The sequence below is a fragment of the Eublepharis macularius genome, chromosome 1 (assembly GCF_028583425.1).
Source record: "Eublepharis macularius isolate TG4126 chromosome 1, MPM_Emac_v1.0, whole genome shotgun sequence".
Classification (NCBI taxonomy): Eukaryota; Metazoa; Chordata; class Lepidosauria; order Squamata; family Eublepharidae; genus Eublepharis; species Eublepharis macularius.
Genome location: NC_072790.1, coordinates 30,406,816 through 30,424,857, shown reverse-complemented (window position 1 = coordinate 30,424,857; position 18,042 = coordinate 30,406,816). Strand labels below are relative to the sequence as shown.

Genomic DNA, 18,042 nt, shown 5'->3' with positions numbered 1-18,042 from the left:
TTGTTGTGGGGATAATAATGGTATACTTTGTAAACCACTCTGAGTGGGCATTAAGTTGCCCTGAAGGGCGGTATATAAATCAAATGTTGTTGTTGTCATTAAACAGCCTTTCAACTTGCAGTGATGCTTCCAGATGCTAGATCATGGCCACTATCGTGCCTAGTGCCATGACAGCATTATTGGATGGAGGTGGCTGCTATACAGTTATAGAGTTCTTATACAACTTTGTCTCACAACTAGACATTGTTGTAAGTTGATCAGCCAATATTACAAATATCTTTAATGTTAGTTGGATGAGATTTCGGGGGGGGGGGGGGGCGAGGATCCTGAACAGGAAGGATGAAGATCAACTCTAATCAGGGATGCTCAAACCCATGCACCAGTTTGGCTCATGTCCTATTCATCTGTCATGAATAGGGAGTGGATTTTTCGATGATCACTTGTACTATTTATTGAATCCTCCATGGCTGTTCAGCAGGTTGCTTTGCTGAACTCCTTCCTAACCACGCAGTACTGTGTAATCAGCTCTTCACACATGTGTGTTCTCACACAGCTCAAGTGAATTCTATGACCTCTCCTATCCTTGCTGCATAACTCCTGACTCAGCAGGCCGTTATTTCAATAGGCAATGAGATCAGTCACAGAGCATAAGAACCAGTCATAAACAAACACAGAGCATAAGAACCAGTCATAAACAAATGAAACTTTTTAGTAACATCCTATCCTTAAGTGTCCATCTAAGTCGTCTCTATCAATTCTAATGGATTCTGATTGATTTGAATGAGCAGCGTCTTTGCACGTGCAATTTTTCAAAAGCCTCATGCAAACCTGTTCATCAGGCATTTGCAGGTTTTCAGCTTACATCTAAGATCATAGGGTCCCCTCCTGACTGTCCCAGCAACCAAAGAAACTCAGTTGGCGGGTAAACAGAAGAGGGCCTTTTTGGTGGCAGCCCCACAACAATGGAACAATCTCCCCAGGGAGATGAACCTGACCCCCTCACTTTCAAGTGTCAGCTGAAGACTGTTTTATTCTTCATCATCATAAACCTTTCATTGGCATAAAATATAATAATACAAGGTTAAAAAAAACCCCCAAAGGTAGGTACCAAGAGGGTGGTATAGAACTGTTTTATTTAGGACAGATTTGTAATGTGTTTTAACGGTGTTTTAATTCTGTTTTTAACTGCTGTTTTTGCATATTTTTCATTGTACCTGGAGCACCTTAGAAGCAAAAGTAGCGAATAAATATTTTAAATAAACAAATAAAATAAATGAAGCGAACAGGCTGGGTGATCAGCTTACATCTGACAGACATCTTTGAACATGGGTAAGTTTGACTGTCGAAGGCATCCGTGGTGAAATCTGCAGCATCCCTGACTCTAATGACAGCTTCCCATCGCAAGGAGATTTATCTTTGCAAATCATACCTGTATGTAGTGTCTGGCAGCAGGTTGCCTACGATACAGCTTGCCACCTTCCCCACAGTGATGGGCTGCTTTTCCCCATAGTCTATGGTGTAGCCAGTTATTTCAGATCCATGGTCACAGGGCTTCTCCCAGCTGATCGCAAGGCAGGTAGAAGGTGAATAGAGGGGGTTCTCCACCTTATCTTCTCGGAGGCAAGTTACCATGGCAGGGACAGAACGTGGAGTCAAACAGACTGCCACCTCGCTAAAAGGCCCTGCACCTGCCGCATTGACAGCCTGTAATGAAGCAGGGAAAAAAAGACCATGTGAACCATAAAATCCAAGGTTAGTGAAAAGCAAGCATGCAGCTTTCTTTTTCTCCCTTTACCTGAACTTTGGCATAATATAAAGTTGCTGGCAAGAGGCCTTTTATCTCATAACTGAGTCCTGGCCCACAGTAGCAGATATGCATGCCTCCTTCTGCAGTTCCCCACTGCAACCGATATTCTGTGATGTCCACTCCATTGCTAGCAGGAACCTTTCAAAACATTCAAAGTAGCTGGCATTAAAATTCGTTGTTCAAAATAAAAAAAATCAAACCCATCTTACCAAAGTGACACTGTCTTTATAAATTACACAACAGAACTTTTCCTTTCCTTGAAAAGAGTATGTTGCATAAAGAGAGCAAATTCCAGAGAGACAGTGGTGTTACAGCAAAAGCAAATAAGAACCTTAGGGCACCTTAAAGACTCAAAGGAATTAAGAATGCAGTGAAAATTGCACAGGTTTCGTAAATCCCCTTAAAAACAACCTCTTAAAATACAGTTGAAAAATTGTTCATATTTATACTTCTACACAATATAGGCACTTTTAAGTATAATAGTACATCTAAAAAGGCCAATCATAGAAGGTCTATGTAGGAAATGGAAGCGCTGAAACTTTAATTCTGAAATCCAGAATTTAATTGAAAAAAGATCATGCAAATAAGCCCTATGACTTGCTAGGTCAGCATGAAAGTGCTTGGGTATGAGACGTTGAATTACTGCATCTAATGCTTTAAAGAAAAGAATAAACTCCACAGTTTAGAACTCAGTGAGCACAGGCTCAGTTTTGCTACAATTCCTCTGAAAGAATCTAGACGTGGAAAAAGGAACACAGATAAGAAGTTTTTTCTCTGTACATTCCAAGGTTATCTGGATCTTGCAGGCAGTTTCTTGTGTTAACAAGTATTTGATGATTTAATACAGAGTTGCCTATTGTGTTGCTCTTATAACTCAGTAATCAGGAGGCAGGAGACTGGGATGTTATTTAGCTATGAATTATGAAAGGGAAAGAGCACATGCAATAGGGCCCTTTTGCGTATCAGGGCTGTACTCAGATATTTTTTAAAGGCAGTATTACTCTGGGAGACACAAACTCTATATGCAAATATAGAAGACAGTCCATAGGCCACAGTGCAATTCACCTTGCGCCTCAGCGGGAAAGAAAAGTATAAATAAAGTAAATAATGTGAAGTTCCTACCTCCCAAAATATGACCGCACATGTTGCAGATCTGTATGTCACCTCTGGGGGCCTGCATTGGTCTGGCGGGCCAGGGGCCGTGGTGTGTTGGCACTTCTCCGAATAGGGGCCAAACTGATAAAGGAGTTGACATAATTATCATTTGGTTCTAGAAATGCAATGTGTATTTCTTAAGTCCGGCACCAAGAATGATACAACTACGATTTATTTATTTAGTACATTTTTACCCCACCCTTTCTCCAAGGAGCTCAGGACAACATATATCCCTTTGCCCATTTTATCACAACAACCCTGTGAAGTAGATTAAGCTGAGGAAGGAAGTACTTGGCTCAAGGGCACCCAGCAAGCTTCACAGTAGGGTTGTCAACATCCAGGTAGGGTCCGGAATTAAAACGGATCTCCAGATGACAGAGATCAGTTCCCCTGGAGGAAATGGCTGCTTTGGAGGGTGGATTCTATGGGATTATCGCCCACTGAGATCCCTTCCTTCCTCAAACTCGACCCTCCCCAGGCTCCACCCCCCCCTTACATCTCCAGGAATTTCTCAACCTGGAGTTGGCAGCCCTACTTCACAGCATTTCCAGGAGTGACATCATCACACTGCATTGGAAGCACTTCCACGCTTTGCACTGGGTCGATTTGGGCCCCAAACGGGCTGAATCGGATTGGTGTGAAACAGGCACGTGCTCCTGGGCCTGCTCAATGATGTCACTGCACAATGACGTCACTTGTGAAGAAGAAAAAAAAGGTGAGGGCCAGGTCCTCTCCTTCCTGCTGGGAGGGTAAAGGGATCTGGCAACCCTAAGCATGAGGAGATCAAGAAGCCCCACCCCACTTACGTCATTTCACAGAATTTGCAAAACGGAAATACTCAAGAGGGCACTTTGATCAAGAGATTAGAATCACTTTATAATGGAAATGCTCTGGAGATCGCTTTTATAAGTGAATAGGACTGTGTCCTATATATGGATGGGGTAGCTTTGCTGCACGGGTAGCTATACCCTTGTTTCTTACTTCTAAGAATAAATCATAGTTAAATCGAGGAAGAGGTTCTTGCATTGTCTGTAGCAATCCAGCTCCATTTGGGATGCAATAATACATATTATCTATTTAGAGGCAATTTGTTTTTCAATAAACCTTTTCCAGGCACAGATAGAGAAGAGTATCCCACAAGGAACCTTGAGCTGTTCAAATAGCTTAATACTCTTCCAACTAGGGACCCTGTTTGGGTGAAAACGCAGCATATTAATGTTTTAAACAAACAAATAAATAGGGTTGCCGATTCCAAGTTGGGAGAGTGGAGTTTGGGAAGGAGAGGGAGCTCTGTAGGGTATAATACTGTAGAGTCCACCCTCCAAAGCAGCCATTTTATCCAGGAGAACTAATTCTTGTTGTCTGGAGATCAGTTGTAATTCCAGGAGAATTCCAGGTCCTAACTGGAGGTTGACAACCCTACATACACACAAAACAGATTTTTATTTAATTCTTCAGTTAGACTGTTTGGTCATCATACAAATAATCTTCAGTAATATAAAATGGTCTTTTGTATAGAATGTTTCAGATTCTACCCCCTGTTCACCCATTGAGTGACCTTGGGCCAGTCATCATCTCACTCTAAGCCATCTCACAAGTCAGTTGTAAAGTGGAGGGAGAGATGGCATTTTCACTGTCCTGGGCTCCTTGGAAGGAAGGAGAAGATTAGGGTGCCAGCCCCAGCCTGGCAACCAGCAGGAACTGGGAGTGGCCATCAGTGACAGTGTGACATCATTTCCAGGAAAACCCAAAAGTGACATCAGTCCTCTTTAGGAACTGCAAAAATCTGATGTTTTTACCATAGAGATTTTGACAATTCCTAGAGAGGTAAAACATCACTTCCATTTTTTCCCAGAAGTGACATAACACTATAGTCAACAGTAAGTTTTAAAATAATTTTTCTCTTCTGCCAGCTGGCAGACTGCTGGCAGGCAACACCCACTGGGGGTGAGAGATCTCCTGCTCCCAACGGACATACAGCAACCCTAACGAGGATAAAAATGTCATCAATAAGAGTTTTATTTAATTAATATATATATATTTGTGAGACCATATGCATGCCACCTGACTGCTTTTGCCTGGGTTCCCTCCTCACCCCAGCTGCATTAGCAGCCCTCAGTTGGAAGCTATACGTTGTTCCAGGGAGGAGGTTGTTGACTGTGCATTCTTCATCAGGGCCGCAGTAAACTTCCCGAGGTTCATCTGTTCCTGTAGACATTTCCAAACTGTAAGAGATTATCGATGATCCATTATCTGCAAGAGGAAGCCCTGAAACAAGAGAAAAAGAGTAATGAAGGTTTTTCTTTAAATGTTAACATGAAGTAAAAATGTTAAATGAATTACTATATTAAACAACATTACCCCAGCGTAATGCAATCTCTCTTGATCTTGGTCTGCCCTGCAACCTTGGAGGCTGACAAGGACCAGGTAACATGGGTGGTGTCTGCACCAATAATGAGTCAGATGCCTACAATACCAATAAAAATAGCAATAAACATTCGCTCACCAATCGTTGTAAACTTGATCTTGATCTTTTTTTTAGGGCTGCCAACCTCCAGGGGGACCTGGAGATCTCTCTGAAGTACAACTGACATCTACAGAGATTTGCCTGGAGAAAATGGCTATTTTAGAGGGTGGCATTATACCTTGCCCCCTTATCCCACACCGGCTCAAAGTGCCAAGGGGGTGGCAACGTATGACTTACCATCCGTGGCTGTCATACGGCTAAGTGTGTTGGGTTGGGGAAAGCAATGGTGAACTACCCTGTAAAAACTTCACTGCGAGACTCTGCGGATCTCTCTCGACTCGCTATAGGACAGAAAGGCCTGGAGGGAGACTATCTACGGAGTAGCCGAGGGTTGGACACGACTGTGTGGCTTGGATCGGATCGGATTATACCCTGCTGACGTCCCTCCCCTCCCCTACACCCAAAACTCCAGGCATTTCCCAATCTGGAGATGGCAACTGTTATCTTATTCCAGGAGTTGATGAAACATGTTGAAATTAAGGGCTAGACTGCAGGCAATGCAACAGCCACTGCTTACACAGGGGTGCTTTCATAATGGAGAGGGGTTGGTGCAGCTGCAGATAAAGGGCAGAAGCAATGGGGCTCCTATGTGGCATGTTTCCCTGCCCTAGTCCCACATAAACAGCCATCTCCTCTCCTGGTCCACTAGGAAAAATGGTCAAAATGGTCGTTATTATTTTAGCAGGATTTGAGTTCAGTGGCATCTTAGAGACCAACAAGATTTTCAAGGTATAAGCTTTTGAGAGTCAAAGCTCCCTTCTTCAGATAGCTCCCTTCTTCTTCGTATCTGAAGAAGGGAGCTTTGACTCTCATACATGAGTCAGCACTGTGGTGCTGTAGCTAAAAAGGCAAATGCGATTTTAGGCTGTATCAACAGAAGTACAGTGTCCAGATCATGCGAAGTGATGGTATTGCTTTACCCTGTTCTGTATTCAGTTTTGGGCACCTCAGTTTAAGAAAGATGTTGACAGGCTAGAACTTGTCTAAAGGAAGACAATGAAGATGGCGAGAAGTCTGGAGACCAAGTCTTATAAGGGAAGGTTGAAGGAGCAGGGTATGTTTAGCCTGGAGAGGAGGTGACTGAGAAGTGATATAATAGCCCTCTTCAAGTATTTGAAGGGCTGTCACATAGAAAATAGAGCAGAGTTGTTTTCTGTTGCCCCAGCTGGTTGTACTAGAAAAAAAGAAGTTAAAATTAAAGCAAAAGAGTTTTCAGCTAAACATTACAAAGAACGTCCTGACAGTTAGAGCTGCTCCTCAGTGGAACAGGCTTCCTCAGGAGGTGGTGGCTCTCCCTCCTTGTAGGTAAAATCAAAAAGAGTCCAGTAGCACCTTTAAGACTAACCAATTTTATTGTAGCATAAGCTTTCGAGAATCAAGTTCTCTTCGTCAGATGCATAGTACAGAAACTGGTCAAATATAGAAGAGGAGGGGAGGAGAGAGAAGATGCAGTTAGGGGTTTAAGAAGAGGGTTGGTGGTCATCTGGCAGCTATGATGATTCTCTTACTTAATATGAATGATCAGGAGAGGGAGGGCATGAAGGGATATGCCGGTGCTAGGCTCTCGTGGCCCTTTCTTATATGCCCAGGGTAATGCTGATTGCCACTTTGGGGTCAGGAAGGAATTTTCCTCCAGGCCAGATAGGCCAGAGATCCTGGAAGGTTTTTGCCTTCCTCTGGGCATAGAGCAGGGTTCACTGAGGGAGGTGAGAGGTAGGGAGATAGCTGTGAATTTCCCGCATTGGGAAGAGGGTTGGACTAGATGACCCTTGGAGTTCCTGCTATCTCTATGTTTAGAGACTTAGTGGAATAATGAGCTGGAGCGTCTAATTGGGATAAGGCTTTAAGCCTTATAGCTGTTGCTGCTCTGGATCTGAAGCTGTGACTTACTCAGCAAAAAAAAATATGTTTAGGGTATACTAGACCCCACAACAGCTTTTTACTAAAGGATTAAGCACAGTGTCTAATAGTTGGTGGTGTACTTCACAAGATGCATGTTCAGTCATTCAGCCCTATTGGAAAGAAGTCATTACTCATATTAACTTTGTATTAGAATACTCATTTATTTTTGAGGATGTTAATATACTGTTAAACTATTTGACTGTCTTTTGGAATCTAATGGTCAAGGGAAATCGACCCTCTGTGCCCTACAATTCCTACTGGAAAGCCTGCTTCTCATAAATCATTGGACTGAGTACCTTATAAACTTATCAACATTTGAATGTATTGCATATAGAAGGCAATTGCGTTCTACATGCATATTTTTAGATATTTGGAAAAATTTTATAGAAGCTTATTTATAGATTTGCTAATGGTGTCTTAGTAACTAGCATTTTTGTATGGGTTTTTTGGTTGTTTGTTTCATTTTGCACTAATAATTTTTTAAAAAAAACTTTACCACACTTTGTCCTCCTTCTCCAACACAGGATACCCGTAAGCGATAAAAGCAGCCTGGGTTCAGATGGCCACAGGAATGTTCTGTAGCAGCTCCGCTGTAGATCATGTCCCATTGGTTCCCTGGAAAAGTGACCCAAGGTACAATTTTCAGTCGTCATTTATGAGAAAGTGCAGGTACTTCAGAAACTCCAGACAAGCATTTGTCTTTACTGTCTCCAGCTCCACGGAACCAAAGGCAGTGTGCATGGGCCAGCTTCCATCCAGGCATTAAGTTAAATCCCACAGATGTGTTCCACTTTAACCTCTTGCATCAGAGGAAGGTATCTGGAACCAGGAGAGGGTACTGCCATTAATGCAGGGGTCCCCAACATGGTGCCCATGTGCACGATAGCACCCGCTGACACCTTTCCTGGTGCTCGCCAGCCAGGTTGGGCTCTTGCCCAGGAGGGCTTCTGATTGGTCATTCGAGATCTGATTGGCTGTGCAGATTAAAATAATGTTGTTTCGGCAGCTGCCACCACTGTGTTGGTTTTATTCTCTCTCTCACTCCTTTCTCCCCTCTGTGTGTGTGTGTGTGTGTGTGTGTGTGTGAGAGAGAGAGAGAGAGAGAGAGAGAGAGAGAGAGAGAGAGAGAGAGAGAGAGAGAGAGAGTACCTTTCTCCCTTGCATTTCAGCTTCCTTCCTCTTATGGCAGAATTCGAAAGATGCCCACAGACTGATAAAGTTTGGGAACGCCCTGCGTTAGTGGAATGGATCTGCAGTATGCAACCAAATGAGTAGGCCCAGACCAGCTACACTTCATCACAATGACTGCCTCACGTACCTCCAGATCATACTGTGGGACCTTATTGGACTTCTGGGAGTTTCTGGAAATTACACCATTGTTTCACAAACCTGGTTTGCTAGACAGCTCTGTATCAGTTAGCTGAAGTAAAAAAATCACAAATATTTGGCACAGCTAGTTTATAATACAATAGTTTCATTATGCATAGTGTCTTGATAATAAGATTATAGTTAAAGTGATGGGAAATAATATTCAAAAGGGCCTGAGGGGAAGGAAGTTTAATCCAATAATACATTTTAATCAAATAATCGATATTTAATTTTTTTACACAGCGTCAACAAGGCCACATTTACATGTCATAATTTTGATAAACCTGCTTGGTTCTACTTTACAAGACAGAAGTCGGATTGCCTGACAAAGGCTATAATCCCAAACATGCAATAATAGCTCAGTTGCATGAAGGATTTAATTAGGACGTTTTTCTTTTACTCAGAGCAGCTGCAGGGAGCCTGTGAGGTGGAAGTTCGCAGTGGGCAGAGCTTGTCTCTTTCCCTCTAGATGGTTTTCCTTATTGAAACCCACATGGGGAAAGAAATGAATATCTGTATCATGCCCTCCCCACCACGGGTCCAAAAGCAACAGAAATTGGCCTCATAGACAAATATCCCACCATACAGTTTTAAATCATTAAGGATTTTTTATTCCTTGGCTCAATCATCAACCAAATGGGAGACTGCAACTCCGAGCCAAGCTACAAGTGACGCCTTACACAGGTTGGACACTTGTCAGCTTTCCTCAAGTTTTGATGGGAAATGTAGGCGTCCTGGTTTTACAGCTTGGCTCTCCATTACAGCTGCAAGACCAGGATGCCTACATTTCCCATCAAAACTTGAGGGAAGCTGACAAGTGTCCAACCTGTGTCAGGCGTCACTTGTAGCTTGGCTCTCAGAAATCAGAAAGAGACTGATTTGGAATGGCAGCTCTGAAAGAATTAGAAAGATCCTTAAGGATAAGGATGTGTTGCTGAGGACCAAGATCAAGAGAATCCATACTATGGTATTCCCATTACTATGTATGGATGTGAAAGTTGGACAGTGAAGAAAACAGACAGGAAAAAAATGGATTCATTTGAAATGTAGTGCTGGAGGAGAGCTTTACTAATGACCAAATACACAAATAAGTGGGTTCTAGATCAAATCAAACCCAAATTCTCCCTAGAAGCTAAAATGACTGAGGCTATCATGCTTTGGTCATGCCATGAGAAGAAAAGACTAACTGGAAAAGACAACAGTGCTAAGAAAAGCAGAAGACAGTAGGAAAAGAGGAGGGCCCAACATGATATGGATTGACTCGATAAAAGAAGCCGGGGCCTCCAGTTTGCAATAGCTGGGCAAGGCTGTTAATGACAGAACATTTTGGAGGTTGCTAATTCATACTGTCGCCATAAGTTGGAAGTTGTTTGATAGCACATAACACACACAGCATGATGTGTCCAGTAGCACCTTAAAGACCAACAAGATTTTCAGGGCTTAAGCTTTTGAGAGTCAAAGTTCCCTGTTGATATGATATGCAATACATATAAGATGTAATATACCTGAAGGAGGGAGCTCTGACTCTTGAGAGCTTATACTTTGAAAATCTTGTTGGTCTTTAAGGTGCTACTGGATTTGAATCTTGATTTTCTCCAGGTGTTGCCAGTGGACCCCCCAGCCCTGTTATGGAGTCTGCTATGGACTATGTCAGCTTCCTGCTTTGCTGTTCAAAGACTCTGCCAAGAATTCTGTTAGGGGCAGCATTGCCTGTGCTTGCCCCCTGCCTCTCTGCTGTTATGGACTGTGTCACCAACACCTGTTTCCTGCTTTCTTGAACACGAACCCCACCTGGGCCTGGAACAATGCCACTAACAGCACAGTGCCATCTGGGAGGACCCTCCGCGAGCCTGGCCAGGCACCCCCTGGTCAGTCCCCATGGGGAGCTCCTTGCAGGACGGCCACTGGGTCTGCCCCTGCCACTGGGTAGCCTGCTAGCCAGCCCACAATGAGTGCCAGGGGAGAAGCCATGTTCCCAGGCAGCAGAGAGTCACCATGGACAGTTTGCTCTAAGCGCGCCATTCCAAAACCAGCTCCTGTCACGTTCACGGAGTCCAGCCTCGCCCTGATATGCATATTGCTGGAAGCCGCCCTGAGATGGGAACTACGTGCCAACCGTCCAGAATACCTACTGGACGCATGCCAATACAACCACTGCATTCCAGGGCAGATCCCATCAAGACAACTCCAGCTTCCTGACAGATCCGATCAACCCGCCCGGCACTCCCTCCCCTCCTTTGTCCCATCTTCCTAAGGTGTCACAATCATACATTCAGACCCTAAAGTGGCCCATTAGCTGTAGTTATAGAACCATCAAGCTTTTGTTTCTCCTCCTGAGAACCACCCAGAAGGCCCCCGCCTCAAGGTACATTTTTGGGTACTTAATCAGGCTCTGCCTGCCATGAGGTGTGCGCCGTTCCTCTCCTGACCCCCGACTGTCACTCCGCGTATCTAGTGCAGGCATTGGATATCGCCCCACTTCGCTACTACTGTCTCTGCTTCTCGCCGTGATCAGGTGAAGTATCGCCCCATTCCATCGATCTCAAGTGGGTACCTGCTAATGCAAACGGCTCTATTTTTCTCACTTAGCCCTTGTATGTCTCTTGTATGTTTGTGCTATTGTAGGCTTATGCCACATCTTAGTAAACACATTTTTGTATTGATTAGTCACCACCTCTTTATTGCGTGAGCAATCTGGAAGTCGGACTCTGGTATACATTGGTAAAGATCCGCACTAACTTAAGCCAAACTGCTTGCTAATTTCCCCTTAAAATAGCAGTTCTGGTAACACAGGGGAACTGATCTCTGTAGTCTGGAGATCCATTATAATTCTGAGAGATCTAACCAGGCAACCTCATATCAAGAGCAGCCTCCAGTTGGCAGCCTCGTATCAAGAGCCTACAGGCCCAACACTGCAGCCTTAAGCAGAGTCTTCTAAGCCTATTGAAGTCCACTTAGAAGGCTGCAACTGTGCTTAGGATTGCACTGTAAGCCTGTAAACAGTTTATCCACATATTATTACCAATACAAAATATGAGGAATATTTTAGGAATAGCAAAGAGAAAGGGTGCAAAATAAGGGACTATCAGGAACTTCAAATCTTCCTGAATTATTTCTTACCATTTAAGCCTTCAGAGATTTCTAAAATGTATTTAGTGATTGCTGCTCCTCCATTGTCTGTTGGTGGCTCTGCCAAAAAAAACCCCATAACAACATCAACACAGATAAGTATAAAGAAAAATAAGGGAAAGAATGCAGACATGGGCTGTATTTTTATAAATGAAAACTCTGGACTGCTGAGCAAAAAAACTGTGACTGTACACTAGCACCTTGAAGCAATATTCCATAGCCCAAACCCTTTGAAAAGTTGCAGTCTTTTGTATTACTGGTTACAGTGCCAGCCATGGATCTGGGAGATTCGGGTTCATATCCCCATTCTGCCATAGAAGCTTTCTGGGTGACCTTGGGCCAATCACAGACTCTCAGCCTGACCTACTTCACAGAATTGTTGCGAGGTTAAAATGGAGGAGAGAATGTGCCCAAAAGGGGCACAGTATTTTATCTGTTTTTATCTGTATTTTATCTGTTTTTATAATTGATTTTAAGCTGTATTTTAATCCATGTTGTACCTCGCCCTGAGCCCACCTGCGGGGAGGGTGGGTTAAAAATAAAATAAATAATTATAATAATAAATAAGCCTCTCTGGGTCCCCACTGGGGGCAAAGTGGGACATAAGGAAAGAAGGAAGGGAAAAGTCTCACTGAAATCAGCTGTTGGTTTTCCTTCCAAGTAATCATGTAACGGGCCAAGCTGTAACACTGACAGTGGGAAATAGAAAACTACCCTTGGCAATAACCAAACCTTGGCTAAACTCTTGTGTAAATACATTTGGCTTTTAAGCTTGGCATCACAATACTGTCCTGATCTCCAAACATTTAAAGTTCTGACTGGCCCAGACAGCTTTTGTTTCGGAAACTAATTCCTTAAAAATAAGATTCAGGTCCAGTAGCACCTTACAAGCTAACTAGATTTCGAGGGTGCGTTGACTCTCCAAAATTCACACCCTGGAAATCTAGTTGGCCGCTAAGGTGCTACTGGACCCAAATTTTGATCTTCTATTACAGACCAACATGGCTACCCACCTGAAATTAACCCCTGGAAGTCACAAAGAAGCCACATTTCCTGTAACTTTGGTTTATCAACATCAGAGCCAATCCAGAATTACAGCATTGGTTCCAGAAGTAATCATGTGACCAGAAGCTAGACTTCATATTGCCATGTTAATAACATCATAGCCTCGATTAAGAAATTGACTGAATTGTACCCCAACATATTTCCATGCTTCGTGCATGAATTTTCCCCTTGATAGTTGGTTTCAAAGGTGCTCCAGGTTTATCTGGCCAAGTAGTGAAGATGGCAACATCACTTGGATTGCTTTTACCTTCTGAGTTGTAGGCAATTACCTGTAAAAATATGATTGAAAGCATTGTCTGTATATTTCTACACATATGTAGAAATATACATATACATATACAACAAGCACTTAGCCCCAAAGTAAAATGTACCCTTTGTTTATCACTGCTCTGCTGGTGTGCAAAAACATGCCATTTTTTATTTACTTGAAAGGAGCAGTCTAAGAGCCAAGCTACAAGTGAGGAATGACACTTGAACGACAAGTGAACAGACTCACGTGTATTCCTCCCTGTTCACTTGCGCTCTACTTGCACTCCACTTGATACTGATAGTGGAGCGCAAGTGAACAGGGAGGAATACACGTGAGTCTGTTCACTTGTCGTTCAAGTGTCATTCCTCACTTGTAGCTTGGCCCTCATAAGTGCAAGAAGTATAGTTATTTCACATGTTGATAGCTGCCAGAATATTCTTTGCAAATTATTTAAAAATGAAGAATATCTGTACTAAACTCTAAGCTATAAAGAATAGGATCATATCTTATACAAAAGCCAAAAAACGAATGAACATTAAAAAAAGGTCCCCAACTTTTTGGAACCTGCGGGCAACTTTGGAATTTTGACACAGGATGGTGGCCACTGGCCACAACCACAAAATGTCTGCCACAGGAGACAGCCAACCACAAAGTATCGGAGAGTGAGGTTAGGCATAACGCTAATGGTACCTCTTCAACATTTCAGACAGCAATTGTTTAACAGGATGCCTTTTAAAGTGAACCTATGATTTAACAATATGTTCTGAGTCTGACAGATAAGCAGCTTCAGTCATGCAAAGAAAATCCTTGTGCTGTGGTGGGCAGCTGCTGCCAGAGAAATTTTTTAAAAACCTGCAAGGGCAATCAGATCTTCAACAGCCAATCAGAAGACCTCCTTGGCAAAAGCCACACCTGGCCCCGCCCACTTTCTAAAAACAGAAAGGCTTAAGGAAATGTGTTAGTGGGCACATGTGCCCATGGGCACCACATTGGGGACCCCTGGTTTAGGAAGTTCTGAAGTACAAAGCCAAAAAATGTCAAAGGTAGCCCATTCTCTCTCCCCTATGATGGTTTCCATGCCATAACAGATAATGGCTTGGATCCAGAGAGGCATAAGCAGAAATGTAAATGGATTTGGTACAGTTCTGCCTGTGCAAGATCTTGTGCAGCACCTAGCACTTTCGCTCCTATATGTTCAGTGCTGCAAAACTGATTTCACAAGATCTTGCAGAAGCAGAAATACAAGCAGGGATACAATAAATTTGACTTAGTGCAAGCAGTTCCCATCTTTTGGGGGGGGTGTATTTTCTCTTGTACAAGAGCTCTAGCACAAGTGGAAATTTTGTGCTGGATCTAACCCATTATATAATTCTACAACTATTATTTTAAATGATGGGCATGATGTGATGAATACGCTCTTTTAATGACTAAGCATTTACAAATGAAAATCTTACCCTAAATTTATACTTTTTACTTCTTTTAAGATTCTTCACTGTATAAGCTAGTTCATCACCTCTGTATTTCGGCTCGAAACCTTGTCCCTATAAACAAGTGAAAAGGGATTTACTTAGGTGACATAGGTTTGTGTAAATAGTTTCAAAAACATGCTGAATGTGAAATCAACAGTCACTGTCCCACATCTCCAGCGCATGTAGTGGCTGTCAGGTCTTGCCAGGCATGCCAAAGCACTTCACTGCATCACTCAAGGTGTATGAGTTAAAGTTACTTTATTGATGAGTATACCAGTATCCAGACCAGGGTTATTGGCTGGAATGAGGTTAGTAACTAAAGCTAGGGGAATTATAGGTCAAAACCCCGCCCCTAATAGTGTAGGAAAGTCTGTTAGAGTTTGAGCATGCAAAGTGTGAGAACATGGGGAAGAAAGCATAAATATTCCACAGTCGTTAGATCTTTCAGACAGTTGGTGCAGTTTCTGTTATACTGCAAGGTCACTCTCCCAGGCCAGGGACTGCAAGATAAGCAATTAAGCGCTCTCTTAGCTCAAGGGTACCTTTGTATACTCTCAGAGGATAACACATAGAACACTGGCAATAAGACCAGAACAACACTGAAACAGGAATCAAACACAACCATGACAGATATGCTAGGGCTTATCTGACGCTGGCTCATGTTATAAATTCTATTCCATTTATTGGGTGTATTGGAGATGGGCAACACCACCATTAAAAGAAAAATGTATTCAAGGGGGAATAAAGAAAATGTTTTTCAAAAGGCAGAACATTACAAAGGACAGCAAACTTTGTTTTTACTTTTAAAGAGATATATGTATGCTTAAGAAGAAAAGTAGACACACACACGGATATATACACACACTTGCGAGATTTATTTGTTTGTTTTTAAATCAAGAATAAAAAATGCTGGCTGTGTCTGTGTTTCTTTTCTCTAGTTATTTGTGGTCAGAGGTAGCTTAATTTTTTTCCCTTCTAGTGCTTGAAGTATTACAGCCTTGCAAAGCCCATTTGACAGTTGACAGCAGCAAAAAAACCCTCATGAATACGCTGTGGGCAATGGCAACTCTGTGACAGCATCTCGTTGTCTTTGGGAAAAGATTGCCTGCAGAATATTTTGTGCCATCATCTTTATACCTTATTGATATATCCGATGAAGAGAGTCTTGAACCACAGGTCCACAGTAAAGATTAAAGCTTGGTTCCAATGGATGTTTCATTGGTAGATCTCCCCCACCCCACCCATTTTCTCCTTCCTCCTGCAGCCCTATGTGGTCCCCCGAAGCACAGCCAGGGATTGGGGAACCCTTGCAGACAAAACACCGTGCAAGATAGAGGGCTGCAGTGAGGAGAGCAACTGGGTGAGATCACTCTTTTTTTTCCTCTGCAGACCATCCGTAGGATCCCACCCTCACTCATTTCAGGTGAAGGGTATTGTTTTTTCAGAAATAGACTAACAAGGCTGTGCCCTCTACTTACCAAGTTTTCATCTTCCATTTCCAAAATGTAAGTGAGCTCTTCATCCGCTGGCATTCCTGAGGGTCTAGCCCACTGCAGGGACAGCCAGGTAACTCCAGCTTCAAGCAGGACAGGACTTGATGGGGTGGCTGGAGCAGTTCCTGCGGTATGATATAGGACTTCTTCACTAAAGCCACTGTTTGAAAACAAATTGCACATAAACTAAACAGGAATAGCAAGATAGATTTTCTACCAAAGTGTACCTGTAAAATAACTACATTTTTGCTGAAGGACCAGTATATTCTCTCTCTTTCTCCTTTCTCCCCCCCACCCTTTCTCTTTTACTCACTTTGACACATACTACTGATGGAGTTTGGGGAAAATGTTACAGGTTCATATCTGAGAAGCAAGCTATTAATTAGTGAAAACTCCAAGAAAATTACTTGAAGCTTGAAAATTACTTGACAAATGCATTATTTTCTAAGGGAAACACACTGAAATTGTATAAGGTTAGATAGACTTTTCTCCCTGTACACTTAATTATATCAAAATAAACTGCATATTCCGTTGCAATTTTTTTTTTAAAAAACTTGGCTGGCATATAACAGTCATGCAAAATATGAAATAATTTCCTTAATGGAAATTTCCAGATTTAGGTGTTAAAACGGATCTTTTCCCAAATATGCATATTATCTTGTTTTACTACAAATGAATATTGTCATGTTCTTATTTAAAATACATATTATAGAATATTTATTTCTGTGGTCTAGCAACACTTACCTCGTGCCCATGTCATTCTTGGCTGCTAGCCTAAATGTGAATCCCATGGCCGGGGCCAGCTTTGTGATCCTGTATTGCTTCTGTTGACCATAATAACACTGCTCAAACTCTCCATTTCCGTTTCCCTAAAAGGAATAATAGAATTAACAGTACCACCTTCCTAAGAAACGACTGCTGATTACGGATACAAGTTTTAGAAAAAATATCACTTCAGCGTAAGCTTGGTGGAAGCTCAAGAGACCTAAAGGAATTCAGTGATATGTACAATGTGTTGGGTTTGTAAACTTCCACAGACAGAACAGGCTTGTAGGAGCAGATCGAAACTGTCCGAGTATGGCAGGCTGCTGATGCACAGGAGCAACAGCACTAAGTCTAGTTTTCTGGGGTCCTGTGGGCCGCTCTTGAGCAGCAGCGGGAACTGCTGGCTGCTGAGAAAAGGGCCCCTTTCGCATTCGGTCTTAAGGATTCACAAGTAGATGGAGCAACTGGGTGAAGTGATCATGAGTTTGGTGCATGTAGTCCAGCAAGAGAGGGAAAGGGCCCAACCCCTGGACAAACCAAGGGGGTCATCCTCACCTGTGCAAGTGGAGTAGGGGAGTTGCCAACTGGGATCAGTAAGTAGCCCTCACCTTTCATGTCCTTGGGCTGGACTACTTACGGGGTTTGCATAGCCAACGGTGCTGGTTGGCTGCAAGCTTTCTGTGTGGACTGGCAGGATGGGTGCTTGGTGATTTAAGAGGTGTTTTCCTTTGGATGTGGGCACAGCAGCACTCCCCACCCACAAACATTCTCCATGTGAGTGGCAGCACTGTGGCAGCAGGGAGGGGGGGCAGGGCTGTCCTAGTGTAGCATGAAGATTGGCTGTGACTCCCTGTCATTCATGGCCATGGCACTGAGGACTGCACACACCATATGGTTACAGACAGTGCTGTGGTTTCCAGGGACTCTGGAGCTGTCCTGGCCCTGTCAGCCCCAGGATGGAGACAGTCCTTTGAGTGCTGACTAACAGTGCTGGTGGTATGGTGACATTCCTAAGCAAGCCTCGTTGCCAGGGTTAGGATGGACCTGTTGGGTGGCAGTATGGGATGGGGTTGACTGAACTTGAAAAAGCCCAATGTCCATATCTTAGTGGC

At 43.1% G+C, this 18,042-nt stretch overlaps 1 protein-coding gene across 1 annotated transcript in view; it reads right to left on the bottom strand.

Moving 5' to 3' along the window:
* The window catches only part of FNDC3A (fibronectin type III domain containing 3A), a 74,944-nt gene that overhangs the window by 21,191 nt on the left and 35,711 nt on the right, over nucleotides 1-18,042 (bottom strand). Inside the window, exons 9-19 of the mRNA XM_054998019.1 lie at nucleotides 16,910-17,034; nucleotides 16,151-16,325; nucleotides 14,658-14,744; nucleotides 13,084-13,222; nucleotides 11,880-11,948; nucleotides 7,888-8,006; nucleotides 5,324-5,429; nucleotides 5,058-5,230; nucleotides 2,930-3,043; nucleotides 1,796-1,945; nucleotides 1,430-1,704 (exon numbers count right to left, since the gene is read on the bottom strand). Of these exons, the coding sequence (XP_054853994.1) occupies nucleotides 1,430-1,704; nucleotides 1,796-1,945; nucleotides 2,930-3,043; nucleotides 5,058-5,230; nucleotides 5,324-5,429; nucleotides 7,888-8,006; nucleotides 11,880-11,948; nucleotides 13,084-13,222; nucleotides 14,658-14,744; nucleotides 16,151-16,325; nucleotides 16,910-17,034 (1,532 nt within the window). The remainder of the gene's footprint in view (nucleotides 1-1,429; nucleotides 1,705-1,795; nucleotides 1,946-2,929; nucleotides 3,044-5,057; nucleotides 5,231-5,323; nucleotides 5,430-7,887; nucleotides 8,007-11,879; nucleotides 11,949-13,083; nucleotides 13,223-14,657; nucleotides 14,745-16,150; nucleotides 16,326-16,909; nucleotides 17,035-18,042) is intronic.